This window comes from Medicago sativa, chromosome 6 (assembly GCF_051527215.1).
Source record: "Medicago sativa cultivar Bolivia chromosome 6, Bolivia_mono, whole genome shotgun sequence".
NCBI lineage: Eukaryota > Viridiplantae > Streptophyta > Magnoliopsida > Fabales > Fabaceae > Medicago > Medicago sativa.
This window is the reverse complement of record NC_140754.1, coordinates 40,878,612-40,898,506: the sequence shown is the minus strand read 5'-3', so window position 1 is coordinate 40,898,506 and position 19,895 is coordinate 40,878,612. Positions and strand designations below refer to the sequence as shown.

General features: G+C 34.9%; 1 protein-coding gene across 7 annotated transcripts; it reads left to right on the top strand.

Moving 5' to 3' along the window:
* Positions 1 to 7,877: 7,877 nt before the first annotated feature.
* LOC146915152 (uncharacterized) lies at positions 7,878 to 12,623 on the top strand. Of its 7 annotated transcripts, none has more exons than XM_085717686.1 (10): positions 7,952 to 8,368; positions 8,573 to 8,647; positions 8,756 to 8,851; positions 9,497 to 9,610; positions 9,726 to 9,814; positions 10,215 to 10,334; positions 10,777 to 10,916; positions 11,339 to 11,374; positions 11,580 to 11,632; positions 12,452 to 12,623. In XM_085717686.1, exons 3-9 carry the CDS (start codon positions 8,777 to 8,779, stop codon positions 11,582 to 11,584), a joined length of 579 nt encoding a protein of 192 aa, XP_085573812.1. In that variant the 5' UTR covers positions 7,952 to 8,368; positions 8,573 to 8,647; positions 8,756 to 8,776; the 3' UTR covers positions 11,585 to 11,632; positions 12,452 to 12,623. The 7 variants fall into 7 exon arrangements, with proteins under 7 accessions (XP_085573814.1, XP_085573812.1, XP_085573809.1 ...); XM_085717683.1 differs by having other exon boundaries at positions 11,483 to 11,632; XM_085717685.1 differs by having other exon boundaries at positions 7,960 to 8,368; positions 8,573 to 8,632.
* The last annotated feature ends 7,272 nt before the right edge of the window (positions 12,624 to 19,895 follow it).

Genomic DNA, 19,895 nt, shown 5'->3' with positions numbered 1-19,895 from the left:
ATGGGCTTATCTCTCATCGGGAAACCAAACTGTCGCAAAGCAAGCTCCGGGTTATAGTTGATTCCACCCCGGGTACCAAGAAGAGGTACATTAAGAAACTTTCCACCACCAAAGATGATTTCCTTGACCCTAGAAGCGGGAGTGAGCCAAACCACTTCATTAGGAGTGAGAGCCATAATCCTCTGTGAAATAGACCAATTCCTCGGATTGTCGTGGAAAGACTGCGGAAGGTGTGAAATAAACCACCTATAGAGGAGAGGCACACAACAAAAAATGTATCCACGACCTTTGCTGGAACGATCGTGAATAGCATGGTATGTGTCAGCTAGCAAAGTAGGAACCGGATTCTTGGAGTGGAAGATCATAATAGTATTCATGTCCACGAAGCCATCAAGATTCGGAAGGAGAATAAGCCCATAGATGAGAAGTGCAAGAATAGCCTCAAGAGTGTCCTGACGAGTGGTATTGAGGTTGGCTTTCCCAAGAAGATACTCTGAAGTGAACCCTCGGATATGTGCCTTAGTAACAAGATTCTTGGAGACATCGGTGGTCTTGAGATAGAGATCCTTAGCAATAACCAATGGAGGAAGAGGATTTTCAGGCCCTGAGAAAGGTATCCCCTTAGCAATAGATAAACCTGTCAAGGAAGAATAAGCCTCTGGAGTAGGCACCAACTGAAAGTCTGGAAAAGTGAAGCACCGATACCCCGGATCATAGAATTGCACTAGAGTGTGCACAAGCTTCTCATCCACATTAGTATGGAGAATAGGAAGTAAAGCCCCGTAACGGTGTCGGAAACCAGTCGGATCCTCAATCTTGAGTGCCAAATCCCTCAAACTAGCCAAATCCACTTCCTTGAACTTGTAGGACTTAGTCATCTTCATGCCTACAATGTTTACGAATTCAACTTGTCTAAGCCCTTCGATAACAATGCATGACAAAAAGTTTATGCATGTATGCATGTATGCATGAATGCATGATTATGTTCAAGTTCGGAGAAAACATGGTGGGTTTGAAGTTCAAAGTCGAGGAGTCATGGGTGGACACGGTGTCCGGTGAAACTAGGGTTTTAGGATAATAGTAACCGGGTTCTAAAAAGGTTCCCAAGTTGCAACCTCTCCGACGTATCTCATGGTGCCACGAGACAACACTCGCGCCATGATTATACATAAGAAGGTCTAACTTGAGTGTAGTATCGCGTGACGACTAAAACTCGAGACGACACTCGGTTTAGTCTCCGCACTACGTCCTAGAAAATGGCCATGGATGGGTTTGGTTATCTACGGTTCATAGCGTCATAGAACAATTAGAAGTAAAGTGCCTAAACGCGACAACTCGCGCCGACAACATCACCCCCAAAATGCCTCAGCTATGTGGGATTGATCGCATAATCCAAAACACGAGGCAACCCCCGGAATGAATTGTCGATTATATCCCTCCTAAATCCTAAGTTCACTCAGCCCGGGCGCAGGACTTTTGATATTCTCACCCCACACGTTTGCAAGAAATTAAACATTTATTCACATAGGAAAGCAAGTAAAAGAAACAAGTAAAAATACAAGCGCAAGCGTGGAAATGAAGACTAGGCGTAACTCTCGAATCTCCCCAGTGAAGTCGCCAGCTGTTTTATCTTGGTTTTCGGGTGTCAAACATTGATTACGTTTGAACCTTTTAACCGGTGATATCTTATTTTTTCTTGGGAAGGGAAAAAGTAAGCAAAACCCTTGAGAATCGAGGTCCGGGAGTTGTTTTCGCTACGGGAAGGTGTTAGGCACCCATAACGACTATAGTAACCTATAGGAACCGTCTTTAATTTCTACGCGCGCGCTTTATTTTTAAATGCTATTTTGAAAGATGTTATTTAAACCTAAGAGTTTCTAAGTGAAGAATTTGAGGGAGAAGGATGTTTTTGGATTTTTATTTTAGTTGAATTGAAGGAATTTTGTTCCTTGCCTACGTACCCGTTTAAGGGATCAAATCCACCGTAGTTCTCTCTCAAAAATGTTTTTTGTTTTGTTGGTTGATTTTAAGTTTGAAAATGGAGTTTGAAGAATAGAAAGAGGCCTCAAGGGCATGAGATTGGAAAATGTGAGGTGGGATTAGTTATTTGCAAAATGTGGTCTAAGTATGGTTATTTTTCATTGAAATTTGATTAAGAAAATGAAAAAGGAAAACTCAATGGGATTTTGATCCCAAGGTTTATTTTGAAAAATATTTGAGTGATGTTGTTCATATTTTTTTGGAAAATTGATTTTTTCTAAGTATAAATCCTAGACATTCATCTAAACATACAATCCTAAACATACATCTAAACATGCATATTCTAGCTATAGTGGTGTGTGTGCATGTGTCGGTGCTTGTGTCGGTGTACATCATTAGAGTCCATTGTCCTTTACATCATACCCTAGATACATTCTATGGCCTCTTTGCCAAGAAATTAAAAGCATGAAAGAATATTACAAAATTTCCTAAGTGTTTACATTCTAACTTTTGGTACAAATTATATTGCAAGAAGAAAATAGAGATGAAAATGGGATGCAATGAGGATGCTTATGATGAATATGAAACAATGAATAAATGGTTAGTAGCACATGACAATATTAAAGGAAATGAAGTAAGAGAAATATTAGAATGTAAAAGGTAGAAAATAAGTGCAAACATGGTTAAAATTTGCTCATAAAATGCAAGAACCAAGTAACCTATAATTCTCACATTCCAATTACATTTTAAAGGTTTAGAAGCAAGTTTTGAAGTGGGAATTAAGGCTACATGGTTTACTTGACATTTTAGAGCAAATTTTAATCATGTTTACATTATTTAACTACACAATGACTTGTAAGCCAAGTAACTAACCAAAATTCACAATTATGCAACAAAATTAAACACAAACAGTAGCTAAAATCCTATGGAATCAAGTGGAATAGGTCACCAAAATTCATTAAGCAAATTGGATTAAAATCAAGTAAATTTCCATTCATTTTTAGCACAAAATACCACAAAATAGTAAGAAAAATATCCACATTATGTTCACCAATTTTTATTATGTAAGATTGACACAAAAACACCACAAAGTCATCAAGAAATGTGTATGAAAATTTTTTAGAATTTTTAAAGGATTTTTAGGCTAAAAATTGGCAAGAAAATTGCTAAGTTTGACAAGAATAAGAAAAAGCTTCAAATATATTTTTTTGCTAAGTTTTTCAGCATGAAATCAATATAAAACATCACAAAAGTACTAAAAAAACTCTATAAATCTTCCTAGAATTTTCTAAAATATTCCAAGCATGCCAGGGGTGTGATTATCAAACAAAAGCATGAAGATAGCAAAAAAACACTGAAACACAGAAAAAGAAACGGGCTTAAGGCCCAACCCAAACACAAATGGATCCTGGATCACCAGGAAGCCTGTGGAACGCAGGATTGATCCAGGAACACTTGACCTAGATCCGACGGTGGAGATGCAAGGGGACCGAGTCAAAAACAAACCGGACCGGTTCAACACCTTATATAAGGTATGAGACCGGTCCAGACCTCATTCTTAACACATCTCTCTCTCTCTTCTCTCGTTCTCTCCTCTCATCTCTCTAGACTTTCCACCGTCTTCTCCGGCGGAAACAGCCACCGCCGGCGACGATGAAACCCTAGACTCATCAAAACTTTACGATCTAAGACTTTCTACCGTTCGTTTTTTAATCTAAGCATGAATCAAGCATCAGAAATTGCAAAGGACTCTTAGATCTATGTAGATCGAAGCTCAACTGTACGGTCTTCAGATTTTCTTTGAATCTTTTCGCACTTTTTTGAAACGAGGCTTTAATCTATGCTATCTTTTCTGCTAGTGATGAATTTGATCTTGATTTTACAAACGAACGGTTAAAATGTTCAGATCTGTCTCTTAGGGTTTCGTTTTCGAAGCTTTTGAAACCTTTTTGAATATGTCGAAACGAAACCCTAAACTGAAGTGTTTTTCCCTACTTATGATGATTATAGGCCTCGTTTCAAGAAATAAACGGTGAATCTTTGAAGATTCACATCTTTAGGGTTTCGTTTCGAAGTTCTTCGAATCTCTTTCGAAGTTCTTCTTCAACTCCACCGTTTATTTCTGTTTGTTGAGCTTCGTCGAGCTTTTGCGATGAGAACGAAGAGGTTTTTTCGAAGATTACCTGGTTTTTTCTTGGAGATTCGAACAAAAGATCCTTGTTGAAGCTTCTGGTAAGTTCTGGAACCGAAAATAAATCGGTGATCTTCTTCTTCTTCTTCACTGATTCACAATTGCTTCGATCTTTCTTCTTCTCTCTCTGAATCCTCTTTTTGTGATCGCTCTAAGCTTGAATTGCAAGAAGAGGATGAAATAATGGTTCAATGATGAAGATTTTTTGTAGAAAAATCTCTGAGAACTTCGTATGGATTCAACTGAATTTTTTTGACGAACACTCGTTGAATTGAAATGATTTCTGAAAATTTGTGTTGATTTTTGTGTTTCTGATGGTGAATTTGGAATGAAATTGGTGTTGAATTGTGTTTGTTACGGTGGTTGTAAGGGCTGAAAGAGTTTGTTAGGGTTTGTTATGGTGGCGCGTAGCGCGCGTGGCAATGGGTTGGTGATTCTATTCTGATGAGTTGGCAACGATTGTGTGGTGACCTCTGACACATTGCAGTGAATGCTCCTTTTATAGGGAGCCATGTGGCCTTGGTGGCCAATGAGAGCTTGCCACCTGTTCTGGACTTGTAACTGACTCGAACTGGACTGAAAATTTGCTTAAGGACCCTTTGTGCAATTTCTGGACTTTGAGGGACTAACCTGCAATTTTAGGAAAAGGACTGGACTGCAAAAATTTAGACAAATTGACTTAAAAATGTTTATGGGACAAAAAAGAAAAGTGGACCAGAATGCAATTATTAAAGATTAAAGGGTTGGAAAAGAGAAAAGAAAAATAACCAAAAGGACTAATATGCAAATCTTTAGGACTTAGAGGACTAAAGTGCAAAAAATGAAAAATAAAATTGAATTAAAATTGGTAAAATTGACTAAACGTAAAGTGAAACGTTTAAAATTGACAAAACGGACTTAAAACGAACCAATGGCCTAAATGAGGTACTTTAAAGTACCTCTCTGCCGAAATTTCGTGTGAAATGACCAAAATGCCCCTGGGGCTAAAAAACGACTAAAAATGACTCAGATGAAATTTTAAAAGGATTTCTATCAAGGAATTGAATCAAAGACTTACACAAGCAAAAATTAAAAGACTCAGAGACAATTTTTCAGGATTTAAACAGTGACTTGACACTTGAAAAGACTAAAATGCCCCTAGGGGCAAAACTGACCTAAAATGACTTCAAATGCAAATTTTGGAATGGATTTTGACATAGAATGAAACAAAGACTTATTCAACCTATTTGAAAGGACTCAAAACAAAATTTTGAAAGACTGAGAAAAATTTGACATAGGAAATGACTAAAATGCCCTTACATGTAAATTTTGCAAATGAAATTGAAATGAAGTGCAGAGAAAGATGCAATTGATCAGAGATAGTTTAAATAACTTGAAATGCAAGAAAAGGAACATTGACTAGTATTTTTAGGTCCAAAATTAGGGTATAACAGGTCTCCATCTGGCAGGTAAGCTTCTGAGAATCTTGCTTACATGATCAGAAGCAACATAGCTCTTCTTTAGAATCTGTAGACCAGAAACTAAGGTTTGAAACCTTGAGTACATCTCCTCAATAGTTTCATCATCCTTCATTTTGAATAACTCATACTGATGTACAAGCAGGAGAGCCTTTGCTTCTTTGACCTTCTTGCTCCCTTCATAATTTGAACAGAGAGAAGCAAACATAGCTTTAGCAGTGGATTTGTCACTCATCTTCATGTATTCTGCTTTGGGTATGGCAGTGACAAGAGCTCCTCTGATAATATGATGCTTCTTGTAAAGTTTCCTCAGTTCTGGAGTATGTTTCTTTCTATCCACAGCAGCTCCTTCTTCATCAAGGACTAAATCACCAACACCATCTTCCAGAATATCCCATAATTCTTCATCTAGGCTCATGATGTAACTGTAAAAGTTGGTCTTCCACCAAGAGAACTCTTCAGCATCTCCATTGAACTTTGGAATTTTTCCAATACTGGTTTTCTTACTATCACTATAATCATGTGAAACATTTTTATAGCTAGTATCACTAGAACCAGAACCATTAGGAGGAGGAGTAGTCATGTTTTTCTCAGATCTTTGACTGTTGCACGGTTAAGTGTTACACAACAGACCAAGGCTATAGATACCAATTGAAGGTGAGAAAAACACGAAGGGGGGGTTGAATTGTGTTTTAGAAAAATTCTTCGTTTCTCCTAAAAACTGAACACACTGATCAGAAGCTAAGTGAGACAGCTTCTGAAGTGATAATCAGAATCTAAATGCAGCGGAATAAAACAGAGAGAGAGAGAAGAAGAACGACACAAAGCAATTATACTGGTTCCTTCCACAATCCGGAAGTAGTCCAGTCCCCCTTGCACTTCCAAGGAGATTTCACTATGAGTAATATCTGATTACAAATGCTCAAGCACACAAGCAAGAGACTTCCAATGCTCAAGCACACAAGCAAGAGACTTCCTTTGCTCAAGAACACAATCAAGAGACTTCCTGCTCAAGCATAACTGCAAGAGACTTCCTAACTAAACAAAATTACACAGAAAATTGTTTAAGGTTGAACACTTGATATACAATCAGAGGTGCTCACAATACAAATCAGATACAGACTCAATGGACTTAAGAATTTCTAAGATATGACTTTGAGACACAGAAATTCTAAGTGAATGCAGAACAATTTCAGCAGAGGTTTGGTACTTGTGAAAATCTTGTGAGTCTTTCGTTCAGCGTTCTTGCATTACCAATTCTCTAGGTCTTCACTCCTTTATATAGAGGTGTGAGAGAGACGTTGTGAAATTGCCAGCACACCAAAGAGTCGTTGTTGAAGCTTAATCTTTCACCAATAATCTTTTGCCTGATTTGGCTGTTGTCCTATGAAGAACAAATTTGAAATCCATTCCTTATCCAAAGGAACATCTATGCAGGCGAAACCGTATTCTGGAGCTGTTTTCTTGTCCTGTAGCGCGGACACAAAACAGAGTAGTGGAGAACGTGGTTGTACAATTCGTACAACGTACAATGTCAACGCTTTCGTCCAAATTGCAAACACACGCCTTCAAACACCTTTGAAATGACCGTTGCAAACTCCACTAATCCTTTGTTTGTGTTTTCGAATCCAATAGACAGCTTTTGCATTGATAATTCTTGAATTCTTGATTCTTTGCAAATCCAGTTGATATTCAGCTTCTGGTGAAATGGCTTCTGATGAGGCAGCTTCTGATGATATGACTTCTGCAGCTTCTGATGACGCAGCTTCTGATGATGTGGCTTCTGGACCTCTTGTCTTCAGAAGCACTATTCTTCAGGAGCAGCTTACTTCAGGAGCGCTATTTCTTCAGGAGCAGCTTGACTTCAGGAGCGCTTTTTCTCTTCAGTAGCAAGTTGCCTTCAGGAGCGTCCAAGCTTCAAATTTTTGTTGTTTCCATAGCTCTTTATTTGCTCATTCAGAACCAATGATGATGTAACTTTATAATTATGGTCCTGTACACTTGAACAAATATTAGCTAGTCCAATTTACAATTTTTAATACCTTGTTATCATCAAAACCCTTTAAGGTTCATTGTTAAACACATTTTGTTCCAACAAACACAAGTCAAGAAAGGGAGAAGAGAGAAAGAGTTTCCGACAACTCAATGAAACTCTTTGGTGTGTGGAATGCACTATGTGACACTACAAGAAAAACTGCAAATTGCGACACTTCATCTGCGACCCTTACCTTGTAACTGCCTCAAAATGTACATTTGCAACGGTTGTTGCGACTGTTTGGGCAACTGTCGCAGGTTTTCTTTTTTAAATGAATTAAAAAGTCACGTTCCAACTTCATTTACACCCTCTACCCAAAATTTCATTCCCCGCTTTCTCACTTTCCCCCAAAACCCCCAAATCTCAAACTCAAGCTTCACAAACCCACTCACCACCAACTCACTCATTCCTTTTCCTCGTTCATCTCCTCACTCCCACACTCGCTCCTCACTCGTTCCTCTTCCTCGTTCACCAACTCACTCACTCACACACACTCTCTCTCACACTCCCAACCTAGCCTACACACCGATTCAGATTCTTCTCACTCCCAAACCCTAACCTAGCTTTGAATCGGTGGTACAATCGGTGCTACAATCAGTCCAGTCGTTGATTTTATTGCTACAATCGGTGCTACAATCGGATCAGATTCAGATTCCAACTCACTCAGTCCACAATCCATCACCGTTGATTTTATTGCTCTGAAAGGTTAGTGAATCACCTTTGCTAAATTGATTTTATTGATGCTAATTTTGTGATTTAAAATTTTAGGTTTTCTGATTTGGGTTTTTTGATTTATGTGGTCCTTCACCTTTGCTTTAAATTTGATTTGATGCCAAGTTTTTGATTCAGAAAATTGTATTCATTGGTTTGAATAATTTTGTTTGAATAAACTCTGCTTCTTCACAACAGACTGATACTTCAAAAGAGAAACTCAGTGTTGCACTCAAGGAAAGGCAGGAACTGGAGCAGGTATTGAAGCATTTAGTAGGAATTTTGACTTTTAATCTAGTATCTCTTGTCTGCATCTATTGTGCCGTCGATTTGACTGCTTTATGCTGTATTTTAAACATATGCGGTATTGAAAACGTGCAGGCAAGTGGTAGTTTGAAGGAAATGAAATCATTTAGGGAGAAGCTTCCTGCATTTAAAATGAAGTCTGAGTTTCTGAAAGCAGTTCAAGGAAATCAGGTGTGGAGAGCTATTTATTATCATTCATGGAATATGACTTATTAACGGTAGTTAATTATTTGTTTCAAGATGCTTTTAAAAAAATTATATCTGTAAATCTCCATGAAAATTTAAAAGACGGCAAACTTTGTTGCTTGATATTGAAGTGGACTAAATTGTCAACGTGATGCTCAAACTGTTTGAACTTATGTTAATTCTTTGCTCATGTTCATTCTATAGTTCTAGTTGTAATTTTCATTCTAGAATTCAGTAAAATTTGACTGGTGTTAGTGCAGCTATTGGTAGTTTCGGGAGAGACAGGCTGTGGCAAAACAACACAGCTGCCACAGTTCATTCTGGTTTATTCTTATTAACTCATAACTTTTGTATTTTTATTAGATTTTATGAAAAATTTCGTTTAAATTAGTTGATTAAGAGGTTTCTGTTGAGATGTAATTTATGTAATGAAATTTGGAAAATGATCAATTGTAATTATTTGTGTGCTGTTATGAATTAAATAAGCTTGTATATAAGAATTGTTTTTTGTTATAGGGTATGTTTGGATAGGGTTATTTGAGCTTATTTAGTGAGATTGGGTTATATGAGAAGATTAGCACTTGTTATGATTTACGATGAAGAATTTTAAGAACTGTATTGTTTAACCAGGATACTTTAGCTACTGCTGTTGCAGAAGAAATAATTAAAGTCTACAGAAATGAATTGGGCCCTGAACCGGTGCCTTTAACTGTTCCTGCTGGAGAAGCTATTACTGAAGAAGATGTGAGTTTCATTATTTTTCGTATACATAATAAGTAGCTACTGTAACTATAAATTTGTTTCCATACGTCTTCAGTCTCTATTACTGCTAATTAGGTAACCTTGGTTTTTTGGCCAGATGTATTTTCTTGATGTGGAGAAGAGTGACGATGATGAAAGTATTTTCAAAGATGATGTTGAAAATGAAGATGATGCTTTAGAGAAAAAGTAAGATATCATTAACTTAGTTAGCTTCTCTCAGATTAAATACTTTCTTTTTTACCACTTTACATTACCAATCAAGTCATATAAATTACATTCCATTTCTTTCCTGCTCAAGCTTTCATGTATAATTTGAATTCAGACATGCAAATGCACGTTGTTAGCTAATGAAGGCTAAATTAAGCTTCTTAGATGTATAAATTTTTATTTTATGGAGACCACGTGGCCGGTATTCTTTTTTTGAAAGAAGTATGTTCTTTCACATATTTCATTTTGACGTCTTGCTTAATTTCATTTTGAACACTGGAAAATAGATCCACTAGTAATATATTTCTGCAGCGTATTTTTTTCTAAACCCAGTAATGTCTAAACATGTATTTGTATTGTTTGAATCACTATTTGACAGGCCCATTAAAACAAAGAAAGTGACTAGAGTTGAGTTGAATAAGAGAATTCGGCGCAGAGAACAATTGAAAAAAGAAGCTGAATCAAAGAAGAAGAAGAATTTCTCAAAAGAAATTGATAGGTAATATGACCATTCTCTCATCCTCCCTCATCTTTCTCTCTACTAAAATAAAAGAAATTTTTCATAAAATCTAATAAAAAAACAAAAGTTATGAGTTAGCAGAGCCATTATGTAGGAAATAGTGACTTTCTTTGCCTTTGTGCTCTTGTTTATTTGGAATTATATCTTTGGATTGGCTCCCTTCCCTCATTTAAGGATAACAGTTTTGGTCAATATCTTTGGTCTGAAATGAAACCCACTAAGGTAAAAATTAAGTGTATACATATGTTAGCAGTGTAGTGGTCAATATCTTTGGTCAGTACACATGATTTTTGTTTGCAGATGCTGTGATTCCCATCACTAGCTTCATATTGGTGTGTTTGTTTGCACTTCAACACTATGGTACACATAAGGTTGGGTTCTTTTTTGCTCCAATTGTGCTGACATGGCTACTGTGCATTAGCACACTTGGCGTATATAATATATTCAATTGGAATCCGCATGTATATAAAGCTCTTTCGCCTTATTATATGTTCAAGTTCTTGAAAAAGACAAGGATAAGTGGATGGCTGTCTTTGGGTGGAATATTACTTTGTATAACAGGTAAAGAGAAGAAATTTCATACATTTATATAGTAGAATAATGTTTTGTGCTATTCTCCTACTTATTCTTTAAATCCAAAACCTATATCTATCTATAAATATTCATATCTTGTACTGTTGTAAGACGGAATACTATTTTATCCGAGGCATCTTTTGAGAAACCTCAGAGTCAAAAGTAATATGATTTAATTAAGACATGGAATAAGTTCTCTGGATATATACTTGAACAAATTCTGCACTGCTCCTTTATCTATCATTATTTCCCTTAAAGTATCAAATTTAGTATACTTTCACTAAATCAAAGCAAGATATTATGCCCTCAAATCAATAGATTTGAGCTTTCACATGGAAGCATTGTAAAACTTCTGTAGTAAATCTATTTTACTTTATGACATACTCCTTATGTGTTGACTTTGTGTGCAGGCTCAAAAGCTATGTTTGCTGATCTTGGCCATTCAGGTTGCTTAAAATATTTTCTCATTTTCTGTTTGCTATTTTTTTATGCTATATTGTTATATGCTCTTATAGACATGGGGAAAATGTCTTTTAACAATTTGTCATGTGCAGATTGCATTCACCTTTCTGGTATATCCTGCACTTATAGATCTAGATAGTGTCAGTCATTTCATTTAACTTTTCTTTTGGGCTGTCAAACATTTACAAGGATGAGCGTGGTTTACTTCTTGATGATGAAGCTGCGTCCACAAGAGATGCTATGTGAGTTTCAAATTCTCTTTTTTCCCCCCCTTAATCAGTATCAGTATCTTTTTTTCCTCCTTAATCAATATCTTGCTCTAGTTTAACTCTGTGTAATGTAATATGAATTGCTATAATGTTAATGTGGATTTTTTATTTTTTAAAGTGCTCATGGTTGAATTGCCTTATATTCGTTATGTTTTGAGCTTTAAACCACATCATTGTTAGTGAGAGTTTCAATTTTTTATTTCAATATGTATCTTTTAGTGTGGAATAATTTTGATCTGTGACTGTTGAATTATTTTATACATAGTAATCATATACTTCACACTAACCATGATAGGGTTATCAATCATGAATTAACATGTACGTAACATTACATAAAAAGTTAAAACCACCAACCAAGACTAACTATGAAGTAAATGTTTACGGTTCAACATATTTTGCTGCTCTAATAGATTACCTATAACGTTATGTTTTCAGAGATTTCTGCTAGTTAGTTTCTAGTTTACACTTGGAATAATTTGATTTATTTGTTTGTTATGACAATGGTTTCCTAATATTCATTATATATTTGGGTAGTTGTATTATATGCAGTCATCGACATCTGTGACATTCAATTTTTGAAATTTCTTAATCATTGAATGCCTTTTTATTTATTGAGTACATTTCATTAGATTATATTGATTGAATTAGCAATACCATTAAATGTTTTAGTTAATGTTGTTTTACTTGAAGATAGTGTGTTTGATATGAAATAATTATTAGTGACAATGGTAATATCATATCTTGTTTGTACAAATTTCATTATACCCTAAAGAGTTTGTGCTTTTTCATTAGGTGATGGGAAGAGGTGGTAGTTTTTGCGAGAGAAAGGAAAGTGAATGGTTACTTGGACTGCCCATGTCATTCAAATTTGTAATCTGTGTTTATTGTATCACTTGTTTGTATTTTATATGAATGTAAAATTCATATTTTAGTTTATGAATTTGTTCATATTTTTTATTATGAATTATTTTAGTTTTATATATTTTTTTATTAGTAAATAGTTCTATTAAAAATTCAGGAAAAAACTGATTTTTTTTTTTTAAATTAACTCAACATCTGCGACCCTTGCAAACTGTCGCAATGTTTTTTTTATAAATAAATTTTATGCATCTGCGACCCTTCCCCAACTGTCGCAAGTCCCTTGAAATCCATTTGAATCTCCTCATTTGCGACCCTTAGCAACTGTCGCAGTGCCTTTTGCGGCAGTTGGTGCGGCTGTTCTATGAAAGGTCGCAAAAGACACTTGCGACCCCAACATCCGTGACTGTTGGGGAAGGGTCGCAATTGTACATCTGCGACCCTTCTAACAGTCGCAATCTGTCATTTTAAAGGTCGCAAAATGCAGTTTTTCTTGTAGTGTGAGTTCTCTATTTATAGGGAAAATTCACAACTAATAAGTGAGAAACTTTGGGAACAAGTAATATGAGAAACTTTGGGAACAAGTAACATATTACTTTGCGATTAAGTAATTCACATATTAGATCTAGTACAAAAATATCTTAATTGAGTACTAAAATATATTAAATTTAGTACAAAAATATATTATATTATGTACCAAAATATTTTAGCAAAACTTGGGGACTAAGAAAGCACTTTCTAATAATGATTAAATTAATTATTTAATTTATCATTTCAAAATAATAAAATATATATCAATATATATTTTTCTCTAGTGCTTATGTACCCCCATTAATTAGAGGTACACCCCCACTATATAAACACTACTAATGTGTGTGTTCCATCCGATGTGGGACTTCCACTTTTTTCAATTCACACAACACTAGTTCTACCCAACATGGGAATTTGTGTTTAGTCTTTTTACTCAATTTCCACACATGTTCCAACAATCCCCCACTTGAATTTAAAAAATGGTTTCAGAAGTAACGTCAAAAACGTCTCCACAAGATTTGCTAGGAAACAAAGGTGTCGCCTACAACTTGAACCTTTGCATAGCGAGTAAAATTCTGATTAACAAGAGTTGCTTACAGCATTGAACTCTATCTCAGACATAGAACCCACACACAAACCTTTTCATAAGGTGTATTCTAAAAGCCCGTGCGTTTATGGCCTTGCACGTGTATCCCGGTTTTAACGAACGCTCTAGGTATTCTGCCCCGAATCCCATAGGAACCGGCCCTTAGTTCCACATTCGTATAGGTGAGTCTATCAAGAGTACTCCTGTAGCTATGTACTCCACTCCAAATAGAGTATAGATCTCATTAAGAGTTTCTATTATCTCATCCTTCTATCGCTGCAGGAATCATGTTTTCTTACTTTTAACATAGCATGTTCTATCACTTGTGACTTGTTATTACCCATTGAACCTATTTCTTGGGATCTCCAGTCATGTAGGTCGGGTTACCATCACTTGTGACCTTTGGGCATTAGTCCCATCCTATTGGATGTGTTTAGGACTTTCTTTTTAGTAATTCCTTTCGTCAAAGGATTAACTAATTCTTTATCAGTACGTACATGATCTACTTTAACCGTTCCTTTTGAAAGTAGCTAGCTCTCTAATCCTTTATGTGTTCATGCCTTAATTATCGTCTCTAACGATTCTCAATTTTTGTAATAGCTGCAGACTATCACAATGAATTAACACTTCTGGAAACGGTTTGATCCACTAAGGGATCTCAATTAGCAAGCATCTTGTCAAATTGCTTCTCCACTAGTTTTCTCTAGTGTTCTCATCTCAGATTCATTCCATAGTGGACTGAATCAATATCATTTGTTTTAACAAACAACTCCTCTAGTGATGCTCAATATGCAAACACTAGTCGCTAAATATTCATCTGAAAGATGTTCTATTTTATATCTTGTACCATTTAAGTACAATAGGTTACTCCTAGTGAAGTAATCTTAGAGTCATAATCTTCTTAAGGCACCTCATGACTCTTTCTATAGCATGACAATGCTTCTCATCCGTCTACTAGTAAACTTGCACAAGATTTTTACGACATCGGCAATGTCGGGTCTAATACATTCAGTGGCTTACCTAAGGACTGCCAATGATGCTCGCATATTTTATTTGTTTAACTCCATCTCAAGTGTTCTTACACTTGGATCATAATATATGATTGCAAGTTTACGGTGAAATAATAATATTTCCTTAAGAACTTCAACTTTGTCTAGGTCTTTCTTATCAATGTTATTGATAAATCAAATATGAGCAAGTCGTCTTTATAGAGAAGTATGATCGTGCAAATATTATTTGTTACTTTCATTCACTTTATACTCATTTGATAACATTAGAATGTCAAATTTTTCATGCCACTCCTCAGGAGTTTATTTTTCGACCATACAAATAATTATCTAACTTACACACCATGTTTTCTTGTCCATGAATCGCAAAACTTTCAGGTTGTTTCATATAGATTTCTTCTTCTAGTTCACCATAAAAAGAGGCAACTTTTACATCCATTTGGAGTACTATCGAGTTATGAACGGCGGCTAAAGGGACTAGTACTCTTATGGATATGATTTTCGTGACTGGTGAATGAATGTCGAAGAAGTCTATATTTTTCTCTTTGTCTAAAACCTTTGATTACAAGGAGGGCCTTGTATTCATAAACCGTACCATCAGGTTTTAGTTCTTTTTCCCAAAATCCAAATACAACTGATTAGTTGCAACTATGAGGCAAGTCAACAAAGTGTCATGTTTTGTTAGACTCTAGAAAATCCATTTCATCGTATATTGCTTCTTGCCAAAATTCAACATCCAATGAGGATATATCTTATTTAAGGCTTAATGAATCTTCTTCCAATGTATAAACCATAAGGTCCATACTCTTTAGCAATTCTTGCTTTCTTACCTCCTTGAGGTTCTATAACATCTCGTATGATGTTTTCATAACTATTTCTAATTACATGAATGTGATTAGATATAGTGCCCCCACTAGTTCTTAATATACAAGGGGAATTTTGTTTACCCCCACTAGTGCCCCCACTATTCTTTAATTTACAGGGGTACTTACTTCATAGGAGTCAACATCTTTTAATTCTATGATCACTTTAGCATTTAGGTCATAAAACCTATAAGCTTCCTTAATTATAGCATACCCAATGAATACACATTCATAGGCTCTACTAGTGAGTTTAACTCTCTTGGGGTCCTGAAGCCAAATATAGTCCGGACAATCCCAAGTTCAAAAATAAGACAAGTTGGATTGTCTTTTCTTCAAAATTTCTTAATTAGAATTTTGTTCTTAGACTTGGGTACTCTATAAATTTCAATTTTTGTTATAAAAATTGAACATTCAAGCATATCAATTTTATTTTCCAAAATTCACAGTCATCAATAAATATGATAAAAACATCATTTTATCATTTCTAATTTATGTGTCATCAAATTCACACATATCATAATTTATTATGTTTAGAGATTCATATTCTCTAAATTCTGATTTATATGAACTTTTGGTTCATATTTCTTGACTGCAATAAATAAAATTGTCTAATCATATAACGTTGGAATTAAGTCCAAGTTACTCAAGTTTAAAATTAAACGCTTGTTCACACAATAAATTTTGATATGTCAAATATTAAAATCACACAACTAATAAAATAGAAGGAGAGTTTAATTTTGAACATACCATCAAAGGTGCAATCTTTTTGCACAAGAATGTATGGTAGACAAGTCTCTCTTTAAGTCTGAGTCAACTCAGTCTTATTCAGTAGAAATCTGAAATTCAGATTCTTTCTTATTTTTAGAACATGCAACATGTCTATATACCCAATATGCCATAAAGTTTATGGCAATTCTTGTTATTGTTTTAAACAATAACTCACGTAAGTACCAGCCAATAAAAAAAACTTTATCAATTCTTGTTACTGTTTAGTAACAAAATAAACTCGTTTGGTTCTGTAACAAATAATTTGTTTTGTAACAAATTATTGTTTCACTATATGGCTTTGATTTCGAAACCATATTTCAAACAAATTCAACGTATTTGAATTTTTTAGTGTTGTTATTTAAAACAACAATTACTTCATCGTTTCAGTCAAAAGATGTATTTCTATAGCTCGTTTTATCCTTCTTGTATTTAGGGACAACTTAACCTCAGTAAGTAACTTCTTCGGTAGACATAACATAAAGAAACGTCTTAAAATTGTTGTTTTTGGATTTTCAAAATGTTGTATTTGAATTTCCAAATTTTATTATCTACCGAAGTTGTTACTAGGTTGAGTCACGACCAGGTCGCTCTCTTTAAGACGTTTCGTGGCACTACCCAAAATTGTGCAAGGTAGACTATCAACCACGCCGCCTCCAGGATAAAACAAGCCCAGCTACAACTGTTCGATTAACTACTGCACTGTAGTTAATCGTTCGAGAATTACACCTTCAAATATGGTACTAAAACCAATCTTTAATACTGAAACCACTTTAATATGGTATTATTACCATTCTATTATGGTGCTAAGACCACTCAAATATCAAATATGGTGTTTCCACCATTTTAACCCTTAAGTTCTCCAAACTATCAATATGGTACTATGACCACTCAAATATGGTGTTGCCACCATTTCTCCTCAAATAGAAAAATATTGTTATAATATTTATATACCGTTAAGATCATTCTTGATTCCGACGGGACATTATTATTCCAAATAGGGACTATGATCTTAAAAGTACTCTTTATTCCGAAGGGACATATATTACCGAAGGGACTATGAACTTAAGACCATTCTTAATTCCAAAGGGACATTAAACCGAAAAGGGACTATGGTCTTAAGAACACTCTTAATTCCGAAGGGACAGAAAGGAGTAGAAAAAGGAGAATGACTTGTTAAACAAGTCGAAGGAGGGAGAAGAGAGGAAAGACTCGTCAACACAAGTCAAGAAAGGGAGAAGAGAGAAAGAGTTCCCGACAACTCAATGAAACTCTTTGGTGTGTGGAATGCACTATGTGAGTTCTCTATTTATAGGGAAAATTCACAACTAATAAGTGAGAAACTTTGAGAACAAGTAATATGAGAAACTTTGGGAACAAGTAACATATTACTTTGCGATTAAGTAATTCACATATTAGATCTAGTACAAAAATATTTTAATTGAGTACTAAAATATATTAAATTTAGTACAAAAATATATTATATTATGTACCAAAATATTTTAGCAAAACTTGGGGACTAAGAAAGCACTTTCTAATAATGATTAAATTTCTAATAATGATTAAATTAATTATTTAATTTATCATTTCCAAATAATAATATCATTTCCAAATAATAATAATAAAAATAAAATATATCAAATAAATATTATATTATATTTTTCTCTAGTGCTTATGTACCCCCATTAATTAGAGGTACACCCCCACTATATGAACACTGTTAGAGGTACACCCCCACTATATGAACACTACTAATGTGTGTGTTCCATCCGATGTGGGACTTCCACTTTTTTCAATTCACACAACACTAGTTCTACCCAACATGGGAATTTGTGTTTAGTCTTTTTACTCAATTTCCACACATGTTCCAACACATTCTATGGTCGTCATACTTGTCAATTAAATCCTTAACTTGCCAAGTTGTTATGGTGATGAATGGATAGTCAATTTTTTTTATCCTATATACGATGACATATGAAGGTGTTGTGAGGGTGGGAATTAGATGCCCATCATGTTATTGGTTTAGGTGTCGACATTTGGAAGTACGAAGTTTCAATTGCAAATAGTTTCTTGTTGACAGTTGGTGACACCATGTTAGCCCTGACCTAATCGTCTTGCTGAGAGGATTTAAAGATAAATACTTCCCAATTACTTGTGCCGTGAATCAATTTCTACTACAACTCATTAAATTAAAAAATAGCTTCTGAGTCATGATAGATGAAATACATTTTCAGTAGTTTTTAGTTAATTATGCTTTAGTCATGTGCATGATTGGCTTAGAAATAACTTGAAGTGTTGAATCATTCAACAAGTAGTTACTGGCTAATCGAACAAAAAAATATGTCCTCTTTGCTGTGGAAATGAGATGGATGAAGAGGATGTATTTGTAAAAAATTCTCAAGATGTATTCATGGACACTATAAAAGTGGTCCATGAATATGTCCTCAACATGCCCTAAGTTCAGCATTACCTAAAGTTATTTTCGACAATGATCTGTCACATGACAAATTGGTTGATCAATTTGTCAAAAATAAATTATACCATTGCCTATATTATTCAATTTTTTGACCTGTGTAGATGTACCAAAATATTTATACCTGGCTATTCGGATCAGATTGGGTAGTTGAATTGCTTGAACTGGGAACTGGACTTGTATTCAGTCCAAAAGCCTCCTATATTATTCAAGTTTTGTTTGTTTGACGATTGTTTGTTTGACGATTGTTTGATCAGCTGATGTAGTTTCAACTTAGGGAGTGTTGGTGTAGTGATTCTGACTTGCGTTTTTTTTTTTTTGGACAGTGTGATGTGTCAGTGCTGATTGAGATTCAATTTGTGGGTAATAATAATTGTTTTGATTGCAGATGAACTGAAAAACATATAATCTGAACACTATTATCTGAACACTATTGCTTAGGTGTATGACAATATTATTTGATGATTTTGGGTTGATATTGAAAAGCCGTATGGAAATGATGTTCAGAGCACTCAAATTTCTCTTGGCAAAGATATAACATTCTGAGTTCATGACGTGATTTATAATGCCTTGCGTCAAACATGAATACATGACATAATGTATCGTTGTGAAAAGGACAATGTTCTTGCTCATGTCCACAGAGGGTGTGTGCAAGTGCGAATCTTGGATTTAGTTGAACTGCCTGTTGAGATTTTTTCAATGCAGTTTCATGATCCTTTTGCAGGCTGTAGCAATTTCACTTAGCACACCTGCCATGACATTTAAAAGAAATGATCAAAACACGAACTTAGGAAAATTCATATAGTTGCATTTGATTCATGACCAACATTTGAGACCAAAAGATCTGCCAAGATGGAACTAAACTTGTATTATAAAGATGTGTGGAGCCAGACCAACACAAAATATAGAAAAGTAATTTACCCTTGCTCCTCAAATTACCAAAATACCTTTAGTCCTTAGAATGATTAAAATACCCTTCTCGCCTAAAAATTCACTAATCCCAAATCAAACCCACAAACAAGCAATTAAACACACGTAATAATTAAATAAACAAATAAATAAATAATCCTAGCGAAAATCGGGCTGTTAAAAAAACCCTAAAAGACATTTTTGAGAAAAAAAATTGGTACGATAAATGAATTGGGCATTTTTT